The following is a 21215-nucleotide window of genomic DNA, read 5'->3' as shown; positions in this document are numbered from 1 at the left end:
TAATTTTTAACCGTCATATACATTGATTCTTACAATTTTCATAGTTGAGGAAATCTGCTAGCAAGTCCTTGCAATAAAGGCACTCAAAACAACCCCTGCATTTTGTATATTTGTGTAGCAAGTCAATTTCCAATCCAATTCCTGAAACAATACATTTATTTTTTTTATTCAGTGCTTGTTTTGTGTTTCATCCTTCCATTATTCCGCCGGGCACTCGCCAGTGTTTATGGGGCCGAATACACTCACATCCTCAAATGAGACAGGATTTTTATTAAGCCGTACGTTCCGCAAACACCCCACATAAGATGTCCGCATCTCCACTCCTTCTCTCACGTTCTCTGCATTAACAAGAGACAGAACTGTAAATTACTATGCACTGAAAGGCCTTTCATGCAAGAAGAGACGTTTTTGATACAGGAATGCAGGCTTTACCTGAAACGCCACCGATGTAGATCGTTTCTTGCTCTGTAGTACGTGATACAGAACGCTGTCTGACTCGTGATGTTGCTTCATCTACTTTCAGCTCGATAGTTTTCCGCCGGAAGGACACTGTGGGATACATAATTTGAAATAAATGAAACCTCGCTTACGTTTCCTGTGAAAATTGTCTTTTATAATCTACCTTGATAAGAAGAAAAAAAGCATTAAAGTAGGCTAGTACCTGCCACATGGTGAAACGCACCACAGAGGGGTCGTGTTGGGGTCAATGCGGTGCCATAGCGGTGCTCTCCGTCGTTTGCTTTCACCACCACCTAATGAAGTATAATTCCACACAGATCGCATACTATACGTGATATTAAACATAATTATATCGTTAAAGTCCAGAAACGGGCCCAAAACGTAACACAAATGCAAACTACAAAATCTTGATTACAGACACTCTTGAATTCTAAAGTGTCCACAAGGGGCGCTAGCGGTCATTAGCGCACCCTGGGGCTCATTCACTAATAATTGTGTGAATAATTTATATTTTTAATACACACAGAAGTTCTCACAAAAAAAAAAATTCAGCCTAAATCCCAGCATGCGCATATAAATATACTGTAATTGACAAATCATGATTTGTTTTGTGAAAATGTTCGTATGCAGATTTCGCAATGTTTTTTTGCGTACACACACTTGAATGAGAGCCACTTTCTTCTTCTACGGCAACATTTTGATGAGAATCTTAGTGATTGTTAGCAAGAAATCCCCACAGTATATTTCAACGTGACAGTTAGCGTTAGCGTATAGAATGTGTGAGACTTCTAATTCATTAGCCGCTATAGGTAAAAAACTATAAGACTGTAAACTATAAGTGCAGTAAACATTAAACCTGTATGCAATGTGTTTAAGATTACGATAATACATTTTTTACTGTTTGTAACCAGCACAGAAGCATAAAAACATGTTTAGTGCATTATTTACAAGAGTGTATGCATGCTAAGCGTTAGCATTCCACATACTTTTTAGTCTTATCTTCCTTCCAAATCCTGTTTTTAATCAATAATACATCCAAAATACAATGTTTTTTAAAATACTTGTAAACTATATTTTCATTCACCTTTCCTCTCTTGAGAAAAAGAGTGAGTGTCCGTCCATGGTTATCGCTTTTGTGGAAAACAAGGCCGGTGAGGTTCCTGGGTCGAATTTCAAAAGCCAAGTCAAACGTAGAACCAGAGATAAGGTACTTTTCTGCCAAACAAAAACATTTATTTAATTTCTTGAACCTATTTTTCTGTCACAAAACACATTTGTTTCAACATGAAGGGCCAAACCTAAAACTAAATGTGCGCCATTTCCAGCAAAATACGCCCCCTTCTCCGTCACTCCTTTAAAACAGGGCATGACCCCATGATTGACAGCTGGATCCACAAAGAGAACCTTGGAAACCCTGAGGTCACGGATGCATCCGACTATACTCTTATGAGGGACTTCTCCCTGTGAGAAAAACAGTGTGATGCCTTTTGACAAGAACACAAGACTTGCGGTTGAGCTACATGCTGAAATAAGGAAGTTGCACATTCGTACATATGTTTTGTGAAGCGTCTGAAGATGTCCGTGTCCCACATAGACAGGAGACTGCAGATCATGTGTGAATCCTTTCAACTGCTGTCCATCGGGTGTTTGAACACCATCCACAGCTAAACCAAATTTGTGTTTCTTCATTCTGAACTTGATCTGTACACACACACACAACATGAAATAAAACTAAAGATTTTGCAATTATGAAAATGCACCATTTTGGCATTCTGCTACATACATTGTGCCAGTCACCATCACTGATCTCCTGAGAGGAAATCACTTTATCTGCCCCAACAGAGAGTTTGACTTTTCCATCATCCAAATACAGGATCACAAGAGGAACACCATGTGTCCCTGAGATGTGGAGTAAAAGTCCTTCAGATGATGTGGTGCGGATGTCTAGGGAGAAATGGGGCCTGTAAGACAAAGAAAGATCTCGTAAAAATGCTACTAAATGAAATATTAATACGTAATTAATGTAATTTACCAGTTATTGAGCTCCTGCGGATCTATTTTAAACTGCATTTGGCTGTTGGATCCAAGATGGTAGGTGTGTTTGACAGATTTTGTGTTTCTGCAGCCTTGTTTAAAGCTTCCCTTTTAAAAACAACAAAACATAGACTGACAAATGACATTAAATGTCACATTTGTATTGCCACTTAAAATGTGTATTTGTTTAATGATCTCAGTGCAAAATGTTTAAAGGTGCTCTATATTTTTCTGTTAACATTTTATTAACTCAATACTGACACCTAGTGGTGTGGAGGCCGCCTTATACAACAACAAAACTTTTCAGTTGTCACTGCCATTTTAAAAATAGCCTATTAGTAGGCAAGCCCATCGTGACTTTTTTTGCAACCGAAAGTGTTTGTTAATGGGGGGTGCTAAAGTCAGTGCGGTGCAGTGCTAAAGTCAGTGCAGTTCAACTAGTCATGTGATCTCAACATGGCAGCCACCATAAGGGGGTCCTGCTATATGTTGAAATATATGTATTTGTGTAGCTAAAAAAGGCATTTTAGAGCAATCAAACAAGCAAAACCTCAATCAAAAATGTAATTTTGTCTCACGGATGCCATTTTGAGTGCTCCTCTGTTCCTTATAATGTCTCTGGCACTAATAATTTCTTCAGATGTAAAAGTGTTTTTAAGGGTACCTATTATGTCTTGATTTTGTCTTTGGGGTCTACTAGAATAGTTTGTCATGCTTTAATGTAAAAAAAAAAAAAACTAATTTCAAATATTTTACACTGCACCTCTCTTCCCAGTCTGTCAGTAACGCCCGGTAACGCCAGAGAATGGTAACGCTCTGTTTAGTTCCTGTCTCTATGAAGCCCCTCCTTCTGAAAAGAGCACTGTGATTGCTCAAGTTCTTCGTTTGGGAAAATGTCACACCCCTTACCAAAACTGCGAGTTTAAACCCACTACTACGCTTCTTAATGGTGTCCAGAGGGGGGCGCTCTGCTTTACAGAATCCCAAAGATACACTTCCAGTCTGATTGAATCTGCTCAAGTCGGCTGGAATGTAGCCGCTCTGTGGACTGAATCATAAGGACATTATGAGTGACTTATTTCTGTTATATGTCATGATAACGCAATAAGAGTAAATCATAAAATCAAACCTCCGTAAATACAAGTTCCTCAAACAGCCTTCAAATAAACCCTCCCCCAAAATAAAATTTTCATCGAGTTCATCGATTGTGGATGACAATGGTGGATCTCCAATGTCTGTGTTGTCAACGTTTAGCTGCATCCTGATGGGAAATGTTCAACATGAAGTATTGAAAAGCATCTCTGCAAGTAAGTTTACCAAGATATTTTTTCTTACCCCCCGCTGCTTCTGTAGGCCGTTATGTAGTGCCATTTTCCAATTTCGCATTTGTTTCTGGATGTTAATTTTTCCTTACGATCACTCATTTCGACAAAGCCGTCTTTCAAAGACAGCAAAAAGTCGTTATTCTGCAGACCAAAGGAAAACATCAAAATTAAATGTATAAATATATATTATATTTATATTGTAAATAATTATAAAATGTATTATATAAAAGTATATATATATATATATATATATATATATATATATATAACAAAATAAAATATAAATGTATAAAGAATATGGAAATCTTTCTTTATATGGAAAGATTTTTCTTGATGAACTAACCATTCCACCAGTCTGTACTAAGGCTGGAATATTTTCCTGGGATGTCTTAAATCCAAGTGAAACCATTGTCTCAGAGTCTGTCTCTTTATTAGTGGGTAACACCGACAAAGAACTTCCAAATTCAAAAGTAGCCTCTCGGGAACCCTGAAAACAACCAACCAGAAACAGTTCAGATGACTTTTCTCCTGATGCTCATACGCCGTCAAGGAAACACTGCTTTGTGAAGCTTTTAAACCTTTGCGACTCAATTGTTTCGAAACCAGTGATTCGGAGCATGTACCAAACTGCCAAAGTCAAGTGATCTCAGTAATCGAGGCTTTGTTACGTCATAACTTTTTCGAAATGTATTGAACTTTAATGTTACGCCGCTAGGGGTACGATGATCTCTGTCACCAGCACGTGGCGTTTATTTTGTGAAGCAATTTGTTCAGTTGATTCAAAGTTTCGAAAAGCTTTGTTTCTCCCATCACTACTACTTGTCCACAAAAACTGTCTTACCAGTAAAGGATTTGGACAACCTTGGACAATTCCAACTTCCTCTGTAAAACTAGAAGTGACATCTACCTGGACGTTTTTGACACACCCTCTAAGTGATGGAAGAACAATATTATATCTGCAGGGAGAAAAATTATGTAAAAATTAATATTTGGTTAGGTGAATATTGCAAGAAAATTAAGCCTCTTTTAGGACAATTGGAAATTAAATGGGCTTCATTTTTTTTATTCAAAATCTCACACAGCTGCTCCCCGTTCAGGGGTCAATTTTCTTTAAATGAAAAATATTATTTCTTATATGACCAATGCTCTTGGCATTTTTTCGCAAGATTTAACTTTCATTTAACATGTTTTCCTGGTAGTTACTCTGTCCCTAACCAATAACCTTAAAGATAAAAAATTGAAGAAATGTACCAATAAACATAAACAAAAGATAATATAAATACTTTTCCCGGACTGCAATTGGAACACCCCCAATGTAGGCCTCTTTGAAGAGCCCTTTGACGTATCCCAAAAAAATGTTGATGTAATCTGTGACAAGTATTGTTGTTGGTCTTTTATCATTCATAGTCAGTCTGATCTGGATGAAGTTTGTCTAAAGGGAGGAATATAATAATATTATATTAACATATAATATAATAATAAATTAAGTGGTTACAGGAAAACTTACTTTGGGAAATACTTTTACTTTGGACTTTTCAAAAATGATTGTGTCATTGTTTTCTCCTCGCAAAACAATATAGCCTCCTTCCAATGTAACAAAGAAGTACGTGTTCTGTAAACAAGCAAAAAACACATACATTTTATTCAAATCTTGTGATATTAAATATCAAACAATAGTTGTGTCATTTTTTCATATCTGGATTTAAAATGCTTTATTTTTATGATTTGGAAGTGTGAATCAAATCAAAGTTTTTATAACAATTTCTTTACCTCGTCTCCCATGTAAAAAAGCACAGCATCCATTTGATGACTCAGAACAAAGAACTTAATAAAAGAGTTCGAACTTGATATATCAACCTTTCCGTAGCCTGTGCCATCAAAATAATACCCCAATGTGCTGACTTTTCCCCTAGGGAAGGAATATCAGAAAAATGACTAAAAACTTTGAAGATTTGAAGCAAAAAAAAAAAAAAAAAAAAAAAAACTTCTGACGACTTAAGATCATCTTAACATCATAACGTACCTTCGACACAAGTCGTTTTTTGTGATGTTGACGGCACGTTGAAAGTTGTACAAGCCGAGGATATGATCATTTAGAGTAGAAAACTCAATACAGCCCTTGAATCCTTGGTACCTAAGCTCTGCAGGCGGCTGAAAGCGTTATTTAATTGTTAATTTTGGATAGTTTGACAAAAAAACAGGGGAAAAAAACAGAATAGAAATGTTGCAGATTTCAAACTGCATGAGCATGTGTACTTGTTATTTATTTGTTAACATTTAAAGCGATGAAAAGAAAGCATTCATCTCAAAATCTCTGAGAGCCATTAGTCCATTTTTAACAGTTTTGCAGACTTATTTACCGTAAAATTGCTTGGGTATCCGCCCACGTATAAAACGACCTCATTGGGATCCATATCGAGCAATCCATTCCTGGATCCAGGCCGATTAATCATGGCCTGCAGTTCTTTGGGTTCAGTTGATGTGAAAGTCTGTGTGTATATGACCTGTGCGTCTTGATAAACTCTGATTTGGGAACAAAGGAAATTAAAAGATGGACAAATGGTTTTCAGAAATGCAAATGTACGCAATTTGCGAAGCTCTACTGTGATGAATGATGCTTACCTGCGGAAATCGACCCTATCCATAAAGGCTTTGTCATTGCTGGACTTGGTGATTTCGCTGGTCTCTATCTCATGAATATAGCCGCCCAGTTTGTAGACACAAAATAGGACACCATTCCTCACAACCAGGCCAATGAAATCCTTGACTGTCTATTGGTCCGGAGAGTAACAAATCAAAAGATGCCCTATGATACAGCTTGAATATCAATATAAAATGCACCATTATTACAATTCCGGCTGATATTGATAAGCCGATTTATTTTTTTCATGTTGTGGCCGATATTAATTAAACTAATTCATTTTCTCTTAATGAAAAAATCCCCCACTAAAAACAATTTTAAAAGCTAAAAATAAATTTAGCGAATAATAAATAAATGAGCATGAAACATCTAATGTTAATATCGGTACCGATATATCGTGCATCCCTAATATATTAAGTAACGAAAGGTCTTCTCACATGTTTATTTCCAAGGTAAAGAACAAACTGGTCATCTTCATCACCCAGCTGGCGTCTACGCCTTCCGTCGCCTCGAGATTTTGGTTGGTGCAGCGTAAGAGTAAGAACCGTGAAGGCTCGGAAGTCTTCCAGGTCTTTAGGAGGTCGAAGTTCAATGTGAGCATCACCGGAGAACAAGATCGGCCCCCTGATCTAGGGACATAGGAGAGAAGCAAGAGGATAAACATCTGGAGGCGGTTGGAGAAACATCTCTCTCCCATGAGCACTCACTCTGTTGGCCGCGTCTCTGGTCTGTTCGATCAAGTCTTTGATTCTCTGGATACTGCTGGAAATGTTGGCTGAACCAGGCATCTGCTCACTTTGGTTCTCCACTTTGTGCAGTTTGTCAATTAGTGAAGGGAAAGACTGATCCAGTTGTGTTACTGTAATGAAGATAATTCAGCGAAAACGCTCAGGCTTTGTATTCAGATATTATTGAACTGAATAGTACAGAATAATGTTCATCAGATCAACTCAAGGACAGAAGAGCTGAGAAGACTCACATGTTTTGTTGACACCATCGAGTAAGTCGTCCAGGTTTGAATCTTGAGGGGAAATATTCATTTTCTTCAGTTCTTCGCTGATGTTCTGCATTCTGATTATTGCATCACTTGCTGTGGCGTTCACATCCGAAGCACCTTCCTTGGCTTGGATGATGAGATCGCCAATATCGTCTAAACAAAAAATGAAACCACCAAAGTGTTCATCTGACAAGACCACTACAATATTTATTGTGGGAAAATGATTGAGCAAAATGGAGCTTCTGACCTCTTTTGATGTTGTTCATCTTCTCCAACACATCTCGCATGACTTGCTTCAGCTCGTTCTGTTTGTTTTCGGCCTGTTGGATCAGGTTCTTGTAAGCTTCACATATCTGTGTGACATCTGTAGATGAAGGTTTTGTTACTACACATCACAACATGTCCACGAAAAACCCATTAAATCAAATGATTAATTAAGACTGTGATCTTGTTTGGCTGATATTATTGCTGGATGCTATTTTATGGTTTATTGTAGTTGCATTAAAAGGTGAAAATGGCAACCTTCTAGCTGTATCTCCGCTTCCTTGGATTTCACTAGAAGAGTATTTGCATAATTTTTCAGATCCTTGGCTTTATTTTGTAGATCTTGTCCTCGCACATTCTGGGGAATGAAATGAATAGAACAATGTTTGATTCTAGAACAATGAAAGATTCCTGTCCTTTTATGATGGTTATAAGTGGAGCGCAACCAAGAATGCAAAATATATCTGTATAATTTCAGTTATTATAGGACGATATTTTTAGAATTTATCATTAAAGGGTAACTAAACACTAAACCAACTTTTTTAAATTAATGATCTGTAAGACTGGGGCTTTATTAGTGCTGTTCATTGATTCGAGTAACTTTTTTGAGATTTGGGTTTAAAGTGTTTTAATTCTACAATATATGGTGTAAAAACGTCTGAGTGCTGCCCTCTTCAGGTTGAACGGTGGCTACTGCAGTTGAATTTTCCTATTGGATGTTTGCGGTAGCGGTGAGAGCTGACGTAAGCAGGTTTCAGCTTACCACGCCCTTGGTACATACATAGACAGTAAAAGAAATGGACACAGCGACCCCGTTGATTTCAACGGAGAGAGTTGAAGCCCAACATGGGCACTTACTTCCTGATAGCCAAGCGTTCTACGCAGGCTCAAACTGAGCTTGACGACGTAGTTGTCATGTGAGCAACCGTTCTGACCTTCTAGTAGCTGTGCCGGGACAAATCTGAATTGAAATCTGAAACAAATCTGTTGTTGAAATATTTTGTCCCGTTGCTTTTATGAACTCTCTATCTATGGGCTTCTCCCTTGACTTTATGCCTCCATGTCCACCCGATTGCCTCATAGACAGTAAACGATTGCCTACGAGCTTCTACTTCTGTCTATACGGTAATTTCTCTACTGTGCGACAGAGCGTCCCGTGGTGATGACGCAATCGTTAGCCTATTTTTACAAGAATGGCTTCTACGGGGCCATAACGTCAGATACAAAGTAATGAAGCCTTTTATACATTGTCGTGTTTCTTTAGAAATAAATAATGGACAAATGGAGTCTTTGGACGCCTCAGATGTAAAGTTATTCGCTGTCAAAGTGACGCCAAAATGAATGGGAGTCAATGGGATGCTAACAGCAGGTGATAGCCAGCTACAATGGCGGCCCCAGGAGGCAGCTTCAACTTCCGGCTGATGGATTACCCCCTTGCCTTGGTACGAGCTACCACCCTATAAAAACCATCTTGTTTCGTCAAAACCACTGTAGCGAGTCAGGAGTTGGAATTGCGAGTATTGAAAACGATCAGGATAGAGTATCTGTTCATCCCCTCTATCTCCGCTGGGCTCCGCCCACTTTTCCAGCATTTTTCAAATATTGCCAGTGGGTGGAGTCAGGCTCTGACCTGGGGTTTAGTTACCCTTTAAGTATTTTATATTTATTGTTCATACTCATTACATTTACCATCATCTAATGCTCACTTTTACTTTTAGTTTATTTAGACATTTATTTATCATGTGACATACTTCGAAAGCCTGGTCTGCCGCTTCTTTGGCACGTTTGGCGGCAGCTTCCGCCTCCTTTATGGCATCAGTGATGTCTGTGAATGCTCTGATGGCTTCGATTGCTTTCTGAACAGCGGTTGAGTTGGTGATGCTCACTATGACCCTACAAGACATGTGTAATCATTAAAACTTCATTAGAAACAAAAATAAGGTTTCGGAATGTTTGGAGGACTCATGATGTACATTTGAAAGTCCATAGCCAGCTTCATAAGTTCCTGCGCGTGCTCCTCAGCCCGTCTCACAATTCCCTGCTTAGCAGTGGCGCTGGAGAGTAGCTCGAGTTTTGCATCTAGATCGGTTTTTGCTCCGTCAATCAAAGCTGCAAGATGAGACAATTCCTGGCAGAGAACAAAACATAAGTATCCAAACTGGTGAATGTTTCACAGAAGAATTTCATTATTTGTCACCTCTGTTAGGTCATCCATCATTTCCTGAAGATCCTTTGTCTCTTTTAGTGTCCTTCTGGTCATGTTCACATTGGCTAGGATATTTCCTTGATTTTTACTCAATACTTTCAACTGCTTCTGTTAAACAAACAAAGGAAGTATTTAATGACATATGTGAACAAATGCAGATCTTATATCACAGTGGTTCTTAAAGTCACTGTTTTACATTATTGAGAACATTCGCCACCTATTATTAGCTTATTACCGAAACATTTTTCAGCTGTTCCTCGTTGAGTTTATTCACACCATTGGACTTGATCACATCAAGCTGTGCGTCTATAAGAGCCTCTTGTATATCTCGAAGATCTTCCATCCAATCCATGAGATTCTGTCCAATACCATCAGCTACAGCCAAGGAGCCATTTAGAGGAATCATCAGGTCATTCAAGATGAGGTTGAGTACTGTGAGAGAAACAAGCATGCTTTCGGACCCAAAAAAGAGCTTTCTCACTACTTGGGCACTAAAGCACAGTCCTAAATCAGTGGTGTCCATTCCTGCTCCTAGAGGACAACTGTCCTGCAGAGTTTAACACCAAACCCAATCAAACACACCTGAACCAGCTAATTAAGGTCTTCCTTATTACCAAAAAAATCCAGGCAAGCTGGAGCTAAACTCTGCCACCAAGAGCAGGAGTGGACACTCCTGTCCTAAGTGGTGTAATTCATAAGCGATTGACCCACGTGTTAGTGCTTTTCTGAGCTCCTGGTTAGCCAGCTCTCTCTGAACCCTGCAGCTCTGCCTTCGCATCTTCTCCAACATCCATCGGGCTTCTTTTAACATCCTGATGGCCTCCTCTGTGTTCCCACCCGTGTGGTTTGATCGCTTCAACTCGTCCAAGAACTCTACGTGGGTCAAGAAGTAAAAGTGCAACTGGTGACCTTCCAGCAAGTTGGAAGAAGACATTTAAAAAAAGAAATTGGCTTTGAAAAGCTCAGCTGGATCTAGTGGGTTCACCTTGTATCTTTAGTAAGAGGTTCACACTCTCAGATCGTAAGTTGTCCCAGCTTTGATAGGTTTTGTCCAAAGTCTTTAGCAACTGAACTGCAGTACAGGACAGCTCAATTGCCTGTAGAAACAAACACAAGTTGTAATTGGTTGCATGGACGTCATAAAGATAAACCACCATAAACAAAGTAGCCGTAACAGTACCTTGTCATTGAGTACAGTTAGGTCATCTTTGACACTTTCGAGATCAGATTCAAGCTCCAAAAACTTTGGTTGCAATGCGAAGACAGATTTAGTATACTTGTGGACCAAAACCTAAAGAAGGGGAAATGGGTTTCAAAAAACGATGTGTGAAAATACATTAGCATTCCAAAGTGCTGTTGTAGGAAATTGTTGTAGTGACCTTTGTACCAGCAATGGCATCTTCAAGTTTGTCCAGCCCCGTGTATGAATTAACATTCCGACTAAATGACTCAAGTTGGTTCTTCAGTGTGGAGAACTCATCATCATTCGCTTCAAGATCATCCATTAACTTAATGACACAGATATCGCACTCTAACAGGAAAAGTTCAAAAATTCTAGTCAATCCACAACTTAGTCATGCATTGTCACATCTGCATATGAATAGATATCACATGATCATTGGAATATAAAAATTGTAAAGAAGCTCCAAGTAGGCCTATAGGCCCAGAATATTATTCAAATTCTTTTTAAGTAATTTGTAAGACATTTTTGAGGATTGTGAGCGCAAACCGTAGCAGTCGCCAGTGTGTGGGTCATCAGCCTCATAACAATCTATGATGAGAACAAAGAAAACAAATGTTTTCACTATAATATGAATGTAATTTTTAGGGTTTAATTATATACATTATAATTTATAAAAATATTATATCTATAACATTAATTATACTTTTTTAAATATTTTTTTGTATTCAAGCAGCCTAAACTTTTATATTATTATTATTGCTATTTTTACATTATTATTACTATTAATATGTAAATCATGAGAGCCTGCTTACCGCCTGTTTGCGGGTCACATACATAACCGTAGTCACAGTCACATGGCTGACAGTTACCTCTTTCTACTAAAGGGCTGCCGTAATATCCAAGCGCACACCTAAAATATGAAGTAAATGAGATACTCTCTCTTCAAAAACATTCATGCACAATTCTTGGCATATTTATAAGTTTTAAAAACAATACACACCTTTCACATCGAACCCCAGAGTAACCAGGTTTGCACAAACATTCAAACTCATCTCCAACCCAGAGACATCCGATCGCAAAACTGCACAAACAAATTAATAAACAATTATTATACACTAAGCAATAAAAAATATTTTAAAATAAGCAAAAAAAATAATTAAACAATAAAAAATAATAAAAAATATTAAACAATCAATAAAAAGGTTTACAGAATAAAACAAATTATATAAACAAAGCAAACTTTCAGGTATGTAATTTTATGATTCTATGACATCGCACCTGTTCGATGGGTCTGTTAAGGGACATGGACACATACGACAGGTTCTCAGAGAGGCGCTGCCATAGTAACCCTCCATACAACGCTCGCAGTGGTCGCCTGCTGTATTGAACTGGCAGTTCTGCAAAAAAAGAAGAAAAAAGCATCAATTCAATATGACAGGCCCACAATGTGACACGGCAAAAGATGCATTGAGTATACAACTATAAAGTGGAGATGCATTATGTTATCAGTTAGGGTTGACTTGACCACAAATAGGGGCTCAATGAGGGGTTTTAAAAGTAAAAAATATTAATGAAATAAAAGATGAAATCATACCAGACATTTTCCAGTGTGTGGTTCGCAGTCATAGGACAGGCCATTGCAGTTGCAAGGTACACATCGTCCCTTATGCGGTCCACTTCTCTCCCTGTAATAACCACGATCACAGTCCTGTAATGGAGCAAATGCAGAGGACAAGGTCATTATATGAGATCCAGGCATGATGTGTGGACATTTTGGAAAACCCTACAAAAGGTATATATAGGCATTATTTTGGTCAAAAACACTAACTGGTAAAAAACATTAGTATAATATTCAATGACATTTACCCTGTTCCGGGTGACCAAAAAAGAGGAAATCAAGGCACTGAAATATTTCTAAGAACAGTGAATCACAATGGAGTTGTTTATTTCATTTTCTCTATATGTGGGGCTGTTGTTAGGGTTGCCACCCGTCCCTTAAAATACGGAATCGTCCCGTATTTGTGAAATAAACAGCGCGTCCCGTTTTGAATCAATACGGGACGCGGTTTGTCCCGTAATTCCGAGTTGTCTTAAATGCATCATCACATGCAAATTATAACACCCGCATTCTGTGAAGACTCGTCCTATTCTACCCTTGATTGGGTAATACTCGCTGCCATTGTTGGTTTGATTGGTTTGTTTAATAACATCAGGTTCAGGGCCAATCAGAGTCAGAGGAGGGCGGGTCTTTTGGCAGAGAGTTGATAGCAATGCTAGCTTAGAGAAATCAAAGCACCGTCTCACAGTTCTTCATACGTTAAGGATCTCCCGAAGCAGATAGTCATAGTGTAATGACAGTTTTTTAATCAGCTCAATAATGTTCTGATTGATTACGTTTTCATATGCTCCATACCCTATGCCCATTTGCTAAGAAATAATGTTTCAATGTAAATGAATTATATCCATACATTATGGTATGATTTGTTTATTATAGTTAAGGTAGTCAGACACATGCATTTTTTAAATAAGAGAGAGATATTTAATAGGCCTACATATTTAATAATAAAAATGTGCATGTGTGAAGAAAATGACTTATGCTTAACAAATCTAGAGAATAGGTCAATAGGTCTGAATACATAAATAAATAAATACATAAATAGATTTTCTTACCAATAATAAAAATAGTGTTATAATTAAATTTAGAAATGTTTGTAGATTATAGGTTATTTATGTGTGGTATCACTGTTTGGATGGTGTTACATGTTTGAAAGAAACAGCTACTCAGTGCTGCATGGAGTGACAAGTACACTTAACGCCTATAGTCCAATACTGCACAGTACTACTGGTCTACTGATGTTTTTGATGTTCAAGATCCTTTGCTAAAGTCATAGTTTTTTCCAATCAAATTTAGTATTTGTTTGAGTATCAACACATTTGTTTAATTTATAGTGAATAATTTATGGATCTGTTAATTTAATAAGTTAATAAGTTAACATCTCACATACAACTCCGACGAAAGGCCATTTTTTTTTGTAATCTCATTGTCACACTTTGTTAACGTTGTTTGTGATAGAGAGTGATTTATTCACAATGATTTCAATAGCAGATAGCTTATTATAATGTCCATTGGTATGATCTTATTACTTTCCTGAAAAATATGTTTTGAGTTATGATACCATTGGCATACCGTCGGGCCTGTGGTCATTGTGGCCCTGAGGGCTTTGGCCCCCGCTGCGGCCGCCGGCAGGCGTCCCTTATTTTTTTGTATTGAAGGTGGCAACCCTAGCTGTTGTGCAAATCAGAGCTGGGAATCTGGTACAACTTTGACATGTATTGCCAAAAAGTCAGATAGCAACAGGCCGGCAGATCCACAAATAATGAGGATTAATGTCTTCCCTTTCTACAGTGTGTGTAGTTTTCGATTGTTTCTTTTTGGCTGCATGCCAGTGTGTTCATGCCAAATCTGTTATCTGACATACCTAAAAAAAAACATGCTTGAACCTGCTTGGTCGGGGGTCCTTCCTAAATATATTGAATTAGTTAGTGGCTCGGGGCTATGGAAGCTTGTTTCTGCCACGGAATTAAACAATTTACAAAGAGATAATTGTGACTTGTTATCTTACAATTAGCAATTATGAATTTATTTCTCGCAATTGCGACTTTACAGTAGGTTATCCGCAATTCTGACTTTTTCTCTCTCGAAATAGCCAGTTTATAGACTTTATAACACTCAAGTGCCATTTGAAAAGTCAAAAAAGTCATAATTGTGAGATAAAGAGTTAAAATTACCTTTTTATTTTTTATTCAGTGGCCGAAACAAACTTCCACGCAGGACTGCAACTCTCACGCTTTCAGAGAAAGAATACCCATATATCAAATGAATCGATAGCCTATGATTGAAATCGAGTCGGGAAATTTGTGAACCCAACAATAGCACACCTTTTCTTGACACCGCAGTTTAATCGACGATTGACACATGCTCAAAAATGATTAGTAGTTCGGTTCTCTTAATTACCTCATCACGCGGTCCATAGACCTTTTTACCGTCTGTAGACACATATTTTTGTATTACAGTTTGTATATAAAAAAGGGTTAAATAGCCTACCGGTAAGTGTTTATTTTAATTCACATCGGTAAGTGTTTATTTTAATTCACATCGGTAAGTGTTTATTTTAATTCACATCGCCTTGGACGAGAATTCGATTAGAACTACAAACACGAATAAAAAGTATTTTAAAAAACTCCAAGCATGGCGGATGTGCAAGTCCTACGTTTGAGTAGATGTTTAGATAAAGCCTTAAAGGGGTTGAGTGAGTATCTATATTCAATGTATCTATATTCAGTATATTTAATCAATGTTATCCACATTAGATTGCATCTGCAACGGCATTGTTAACTTTTGTAATGACACTTTGGTCATTTCACTGTTGAAATACACATCTTAAATCAGCCAATAAGCTACCTTGCTAGTTGGTCTAAGATGGTTTTAGGACAGCTGAAAAGTACCCCCTACTAAGCAAAGACCAGATTAGGCTGGTTTGAGGCCTTTTTTTGTACCTTTGTTTTAGGTAACACCTTACCTTAATGTGTGTGGAATCACAATACTTTCTGAAAATATGCCTCCATGATTCTTGATTGTTGTCGTTTTTGACCTGGATATCATTGTCCCACCAGAATATTGTAGGACGTCCCAGCTCATCAGCAGATACCCAGAGATCCAGAGAAAAGAGCACCAGTACTCCAGTCCACATCATTTGGACTCCCAAGAATAAGAACTTAGCCATTTATAAATGTACATGTATATATGCATATATGCATGTACTGCAAGACTACAACTCTATACTCTCTTGGACAACATGCGCTCTTTACTCTTGGAAAATACCCCTTTCTTCCTGTTTGTCTCTCCAGGTGTGTGATTCCTGTGTGTACAGAGGAGGGGTAGGGCAGTGATTTTTACACACCTGCTGGCACCACCAATAGGCAAGTCAAGGAATATCTGTGACCTCAAGGAACTTCATAAATTATTAACTTTTTATGTTTTAGCCCTAACAATGTCTACTTTTTAACATGTGTTTATTTTATTTATTGGTGATTGATTTTTTAAACATTTTTTAAATGTATTTATTTATTTGTCAAAAACCTTTTTTATAAAAAAAATGTTACAATGTAGAAATTGTTTATGAAATAAACAATTAGATGTTAGTTAAATCATTACAAATAGAATAATTGTATTGATCATTATAAATAATAATATAATTATTATCTTTGCAGCATTTTTTATGATACATTTTTAGCAATTACTATTTGTAGTAATATTTTAAAGTTTTTTTAAATGGTCAAAACAGCAACTTGAATAGTTTTTTTAATCAATGTTATTAATATTTCTTTTAATTTAACATCCTCACAATTTTTTATCCTCACAATCTTTAATCTGTCATGTATGAAATGCACTGATTAAATACAGTTTACGCAACACTGCACAACAATAGCAACAAACCTGTTGTTGACAGCGCAGGTTAATCGACACACTTAACTAGACATAACATTTAAGCATATGACCTTGTCTCTATTAGTAACCTATTGTGAGAACTTCAAAACACACCTGGGGAAAAACACGTGTGTTTACACAGTAGGAGAGGTTGTGTGGCAAGAATAAAGTTCAGCTCTGTGGTGGAAGTTGTACTAGTGCCCTAAATGAACTGATTTCTGACACAAAATTCAGACTTCATAAGTCTTTATTGGAAAATGTCTCACACGATGGGATAAAGAGCATAGCTGGCGATCCCGCAAGTGTTTTTGCCATTGCGTATCATTCTCATGTAGCCTCCTTCTCCCCATCCTGTACCCCAACTGAGGAAAGAAAGGAAAAGACGAGGTCACACACCTAGAAATTAATTACCCTGCTTTTTGACATGTACCCTGAAACATGGTATTCTATGAAGTAACTTTTTGTTATCGTAATCTACACTACAGGTGCACAACATTTAAATAGGTGTTTAGTTTGTTGTGTTGCTAACAGTGTACCAGAGGTGTTAATGTACTCATAAACCTAAATGATGGGCGTTCTCTTACCTGTTTTTGATTATCCAGTAATCTTTGCCCTCCTCTGAGCCATAACCAACCACAAGCACAGCATGGTTGAGATTGTTAGGGTTACAGTTAGATTCCTTGTAGATTCCTATAAATATAATATTATATAATATAACATTAATTATAATTATATATATATATAATAAATAAATAAATAAATAGCCTACATATTTATGTATTATATGTATATTTATACATTTACATTAAATACAAGAAAGAAAGAATCGTTTGAATTGTTATATAATAGTTTATTGTTATATAATAGTTAAATAAATAGTCACAAAACATTATGTATCTATGTATCATTTATATAATGTATATTTTATATAGGATATATATATATATATACAAGTCAATGATAAGTCTGAAAAATCAATAAATGATTGTTTTATTTCAACATTAAATAAATATATATTTATGTGTGTGTGTGTGTATAATATTAAAAATAGTTAATATGATATTTAAAAATATATATTATACAAATAGTGTAAATAGTAATAAAAAACAGAAATTATTAGTAAATAATTATTTTATATATTATTTTCTTCTTTTCTTTACAGAATGAAAATAGAATCAATAGAAGTGAAGTCTTGCCTGAACTGTAGAAGAGGAAGCTTGGATGGTCGGCATCTATAGCGACGGTGATTGGACCGACGGTTGCCACGGCGTCAGCCAATGCCTGCTCATCTCCGGCTGGGATGAACCTGTAATCACTGATTCTGGCAACAACTGAACTTCTGTCGTAGAAACAGGGCTGAATATCCTGGTTAAACCATAACCAAAAAAGATATATTCAGTTTGGCCATCTCAGAAAAAAATCATACAGTCTACTTCTCTAACTGAAATAAACAACATCTCTCACCACTGACGTATAGGGGTAAGTGCCGGAGCTCTCCAACCCTTTATTGATGACATAATCATAGGCATTGGCCATCCAGGCTCCACTGCAGCCGTATGTGCCGTAAGACCTGGAGCAGTCCACCAGCTGCTGCTCGCTGAGGGACACCAACTGTCCCGTCCTCTTGAACACTTGGCCTTCGATGGCACCCGTAGTGCTAAAGGCCCAGCAAGACCCACAGTATCCCTGAAAAAAATGACAAATCTTTAGCACCAAACATACAGTAGAATAATTTTCAACAATGTATATATCCCAGCTAACAGGGAACATTCTCAGTGCTTTGGCTAACGTTTTGGGAAGGTTCTCTCATGGTTAAGAACAAGCGTTATTACGGTATCGTTAATAGAACGTTCGTTCAAAGTTATCTGGTCTTTAATAATGTTCTCAAAATGTTAGCACAAAAATGTTATTTATACATCATACATGGAACAGAAATGTTTAGTTGGACTTCAGAGAACATCCAGAAATAACGTTTTCATAACTTAATGGCGACGTTAGCAAAAGCTAGCTTGTATTTTTTGTTAGCTGGGATGACACTTTGGAATAAAAATAAGCATATGAATGATGATCAACTAAGAAAATAGAAGAGAATCCCACCTGGTCTTTGACTTCAGTCACATATCCCTGTGCTCGATAGTCAACATTGGTCAATCCCAGTCTGTTAGCATTTAAACTGAGCGTTTGAGCGGATGCAATCTTTCCTCTTCTATCTATCGGGCCGTTGATTTTGGCACCCAGCAAGCGGTTGTACTCCATACTGGTCTGAAGAGAAGACAAAAATCAGATAAGAGAATCGAGATCATCTTGGATCCAATTTTTGTACATGATGACATCCACACCACTAGGTGTCAGTATAAGACCACCTTTAACAAAGCTAATAAAACCCATAATGTTTATCATATTGTTTATTCAGTTTTTTCAGTCGTTTTTACTTACGAGGTCACCGTATTTGTTCATTGCCATGCTAAACGTTGACAATCCGAAACGAAAATCATCGTTGTTTTTCTCAATCATCCTCATGTTTGTCTCCCAGATGGTCTGTCTCTGAATGTTGTCACTCTACAGTTATAAAGTGAAACTTCATAAGAAATACAAACAAAAATGCAGTGCATAATGTACAGTATAACGTATAATAATCTTAACAACACAGTAACTAAGTGACTTAAAATACATGTTTATACAGAGTTAAGTGCCTCAAAACTAAGCACAATAGTGATTCAAAGCTTTTAAATGAGTTTTTAAAGGAACAGTTTGCCCAAAACTGAAAATTCAGTCTTCATTCACTCGCCATCATGTCTTCGAAATGTCTCCTGTTGTATTCCAACATGAGTGGATAATGACTGAATTTTCAGTATTTGGGTGAACTGTCTCTTTAAGTCACACATGACCATAACTGACCTTTTCATCATAGGATATTTCATGGACCTTTTTCCACAGTGTCCACTCTGAGGCGACCTCCTCTTCTGAATCTGCTGCCCCCTGCAGAGGTGCCCACATCAGGAGCGCAAACACGGCCAATCTACTGAACAGCGCCACCCAGTGTGCTTGATAGGTATCTATGCAAAAGACACATTACATTTAGAAAAATGTGTTTTATCAACAAAAAAACAACAACACACACACACTATATATATATATATATATATATATAATTTAAAAAATAAAATGATAAAACAAATTTTTAAGCCTTCAATATATATATATATAGAAATTATATAAAAAAAATGCTTTGCTTTTAATTACATAAAAAATAAATCAACAATGAGCCCAAGTTTTTGGTTCAGCAATTCAATTTAAATAAATGTTTATAACTAAATATATAACATAAATGTTTACACAACTGTATTTGTTTATAATATTTACACCAGGTCCAAAACTTTGACCTGAAGCAAAAAAAGCAACAATTTTTTTTTTTGCTTTTTGAGTTCTTATTCTGAGACTGATTCACTTTTACAAACAAACAAACTAACAAGATAGAATTGTTATACTATACTATACTACTATACTATACTATAATATCATATATAATTATAACTAACATATAATAAACAATGAGCACAATTTATGTCACATTTTTGGTTCAACAATTCAATTTAAATACATATTTATAACAAAATATTTAACATAAATATTCAAACAATGAAACTAAGTCATATTTACACCATATCCAAAGTTCCTTATATGACTCCCTCCAGTCTTACCGAACATGTTGATGCACAGGCTCTGCAGAAAGTGGCTGTCTGAGCGTCTGGGGTTTTGTGCAGATGAAACTGCAGCATGTCTTCTGCATTATATACCTTCATACGGAAGGTGTGTCCATACTGTCAGAACTTGCTATACCATGTCATCCTGCAAGAGGAAGGCACTAATTAACAAGACTTCAAATGCTTAACCCTAACCAACAACTATCAAAACACTGGCATTGCTGGCTGCACATGAAACTCTCCTAAATGTCATCTAAGGAAATCAAATGTGATGGGTCATATTGCACCTTTTCTTTTGTTATTGAAGATTTAAATCAGGACTGAGTCAGCGATGTTTGAATGCCTGACGTGTTTTGTCTGACCTGATTCTTGTTTGGAATATAATGAACGTATACTACAGACATTATATCCTTAAAGTATAGTCCAGCCACCCCAAGGCCTTTATTACGGGGGTGAATGCTGAGTCATCTGTCTTTCTTGTTCTCCAGTCAGGCTGTGTGTTCTTCAGTGCTGTCATAATTTAGCCCCATTATTACGGTTCATCCCATGATTGCCTCTGCAGGGCATATTTTGGGGCTTTTCATTATAAACAGTCTGTGTTGAAGGGCAGGTACAGGTGAACAGACTTACGATTTGCCTTACAAGATTACTTTGCCGTATTAAATGAAAAGGTTAGACTTTTTTTTTCTACTGTAGCCTATTATTATATTACATTATATATTATATTATTATTATATTATATTATATTATAGCCTATTGTATGTATATCCTTTATTTTTACTATACTATATTTTTATATTATAGCGAATAGCATTACGGTTTTCCATATATTTTTGCTGTATTAAAAATAAATATAATTATTATATTATATTATTTATTGTTATATTATATTTTTATACTATAGTGCATAACCT

General features: G+C 36.7%; 2 protein-coding genes across 2 annotated transcripts in view; both read right to left on the bottom strand.

Annotated features, from left to right (window-relative positions):
- Positions 1-127: 127 nt before the first annotated feature.
- Positions 128-16018, bottom strand: lama3 (laminin, alpha 3). Its single transcript, XM_056256552.1, has 38 exons — positions 15690-16018; positions 12704-12817; positions 12388-12506; positions 12110-12190; positions 11922-12019; positions 11656-11697; positions 11306-11457; positions 11107-11217; positions 10912-11023; positions 10638-10799; positions 10162-10358; positions 9918-10034; positions 9694-9848; positions 9472-9613; positions 7979-8078; positions 7704-7820; positions 7439-7609; positions 7167-7318; positions 6897-7088; positions 6441-6589; positions 6179-6341; positions 5842-5969; positions 5589-5727; positions 5326-5430; positions 5102-5250; positions 4660-4774; positions 4162-4305; positions 3829-3959; positions 3623-3754; positions 3403-3541; positions 2492-2601; positions 2243-2420; positions 2011-2160; positions 1758-1920; positions 1544-1674; positions 662-752; positions 433-549; positions 128-338 (listed from the first exon to the last, which is right to left on the bottom strand). Exons 1-38 carry the CDS (start codon positions 15891-15893, stop codon positions 199-201), a joined length of 5112 nt encoding a protein of 1703 aa, XP_056112527.1. The 5' UTR covers positions 15894-16018; the 3' UTR covers positions 128-198.
- Positions 16019-16826: 808 nt separating this feature from the next.
- Positions 16827-21215, bottom strand: part of cts12 (cathepsin 12) — a 69685-nt gene continuing 65296 nt past the window's right edge. The window contains exons 2-9 of the mRNA XM_056256541.1: positions 20299-20446; positions 19496-19653; positions 19034-19156; positions 18695-18859; positions 18062-18283; positions 17794-17962; positions 17182-17287; positions 16827-16959 (exon numbers count right to left, since the gene is read on the bottom strand). Coding sequence (XP_056112516.1) covers positions 16860-16959; positions 17182-17287; positions 17794-17962; positions 18062-18283; positions 18695-18859; positions 19034-19156; positions 19496-19653; positions 20299-20305 — 1050 coding nt within the window. The 5' untranslated portion in view covers positions 20306-20446 and the 3' untranslated portion in view covers positions 16827-16859. The remainder of the gene's footprint in view (positions 16960-17181; positions 17288-17793; positions 17963-18061; positions 18284-18694; positions 18860-19033; positions 19157-19495; positions 19654-20298; positions 20447-21215) is intronic.

The sequence above is a fragment of the Rhinichthys klamathensis genome, unplaced genomic scaffold (genome assembly GCF_029890125.1).
Source record: "Rhinichthys klamathensis goyatoka isolate OS25496 unplaced genomic scaffold, OSU_Roscu_1.1 h1tg000127l_1, whole genome shotgun sequence".
Lineage (NCBI taxonomy): Eukaryota > Metazoa > Chordata > Actinopteri > Cypriniformes > Leuciscidae > Rhinichthys > Rhinichthys klamathensis.
Note: the sequence above shows the minus strand (reverse complement) of the source record. Positions and strands in the feature narration are given on the sequence as shown.

Bases quoted from the DNA above. Each gene is read 5' to 3' on its own strand.
- lama3 (XM_056256552.1), bottom strand. From the start codon at position 15,893: ATGGCTAAGTTCTTATTCTTGGGAGTCCAAATGATGTGGACTGGAGTA. The intron at 1,921-2,010 runs GTACGAATGTGC...TTTTTCTCACAG, and splicing joins AGACGCTTCACAAAACATAT to GGAGAAGTCCCTCATAAGAG. The intron at 550-661 runs GTACTAGCCTAC...TGTATCCCACAG, and splicing joins TGCGTTTCACCATGTGGCAG to TGTCCTTCCGGCGGAAAACT.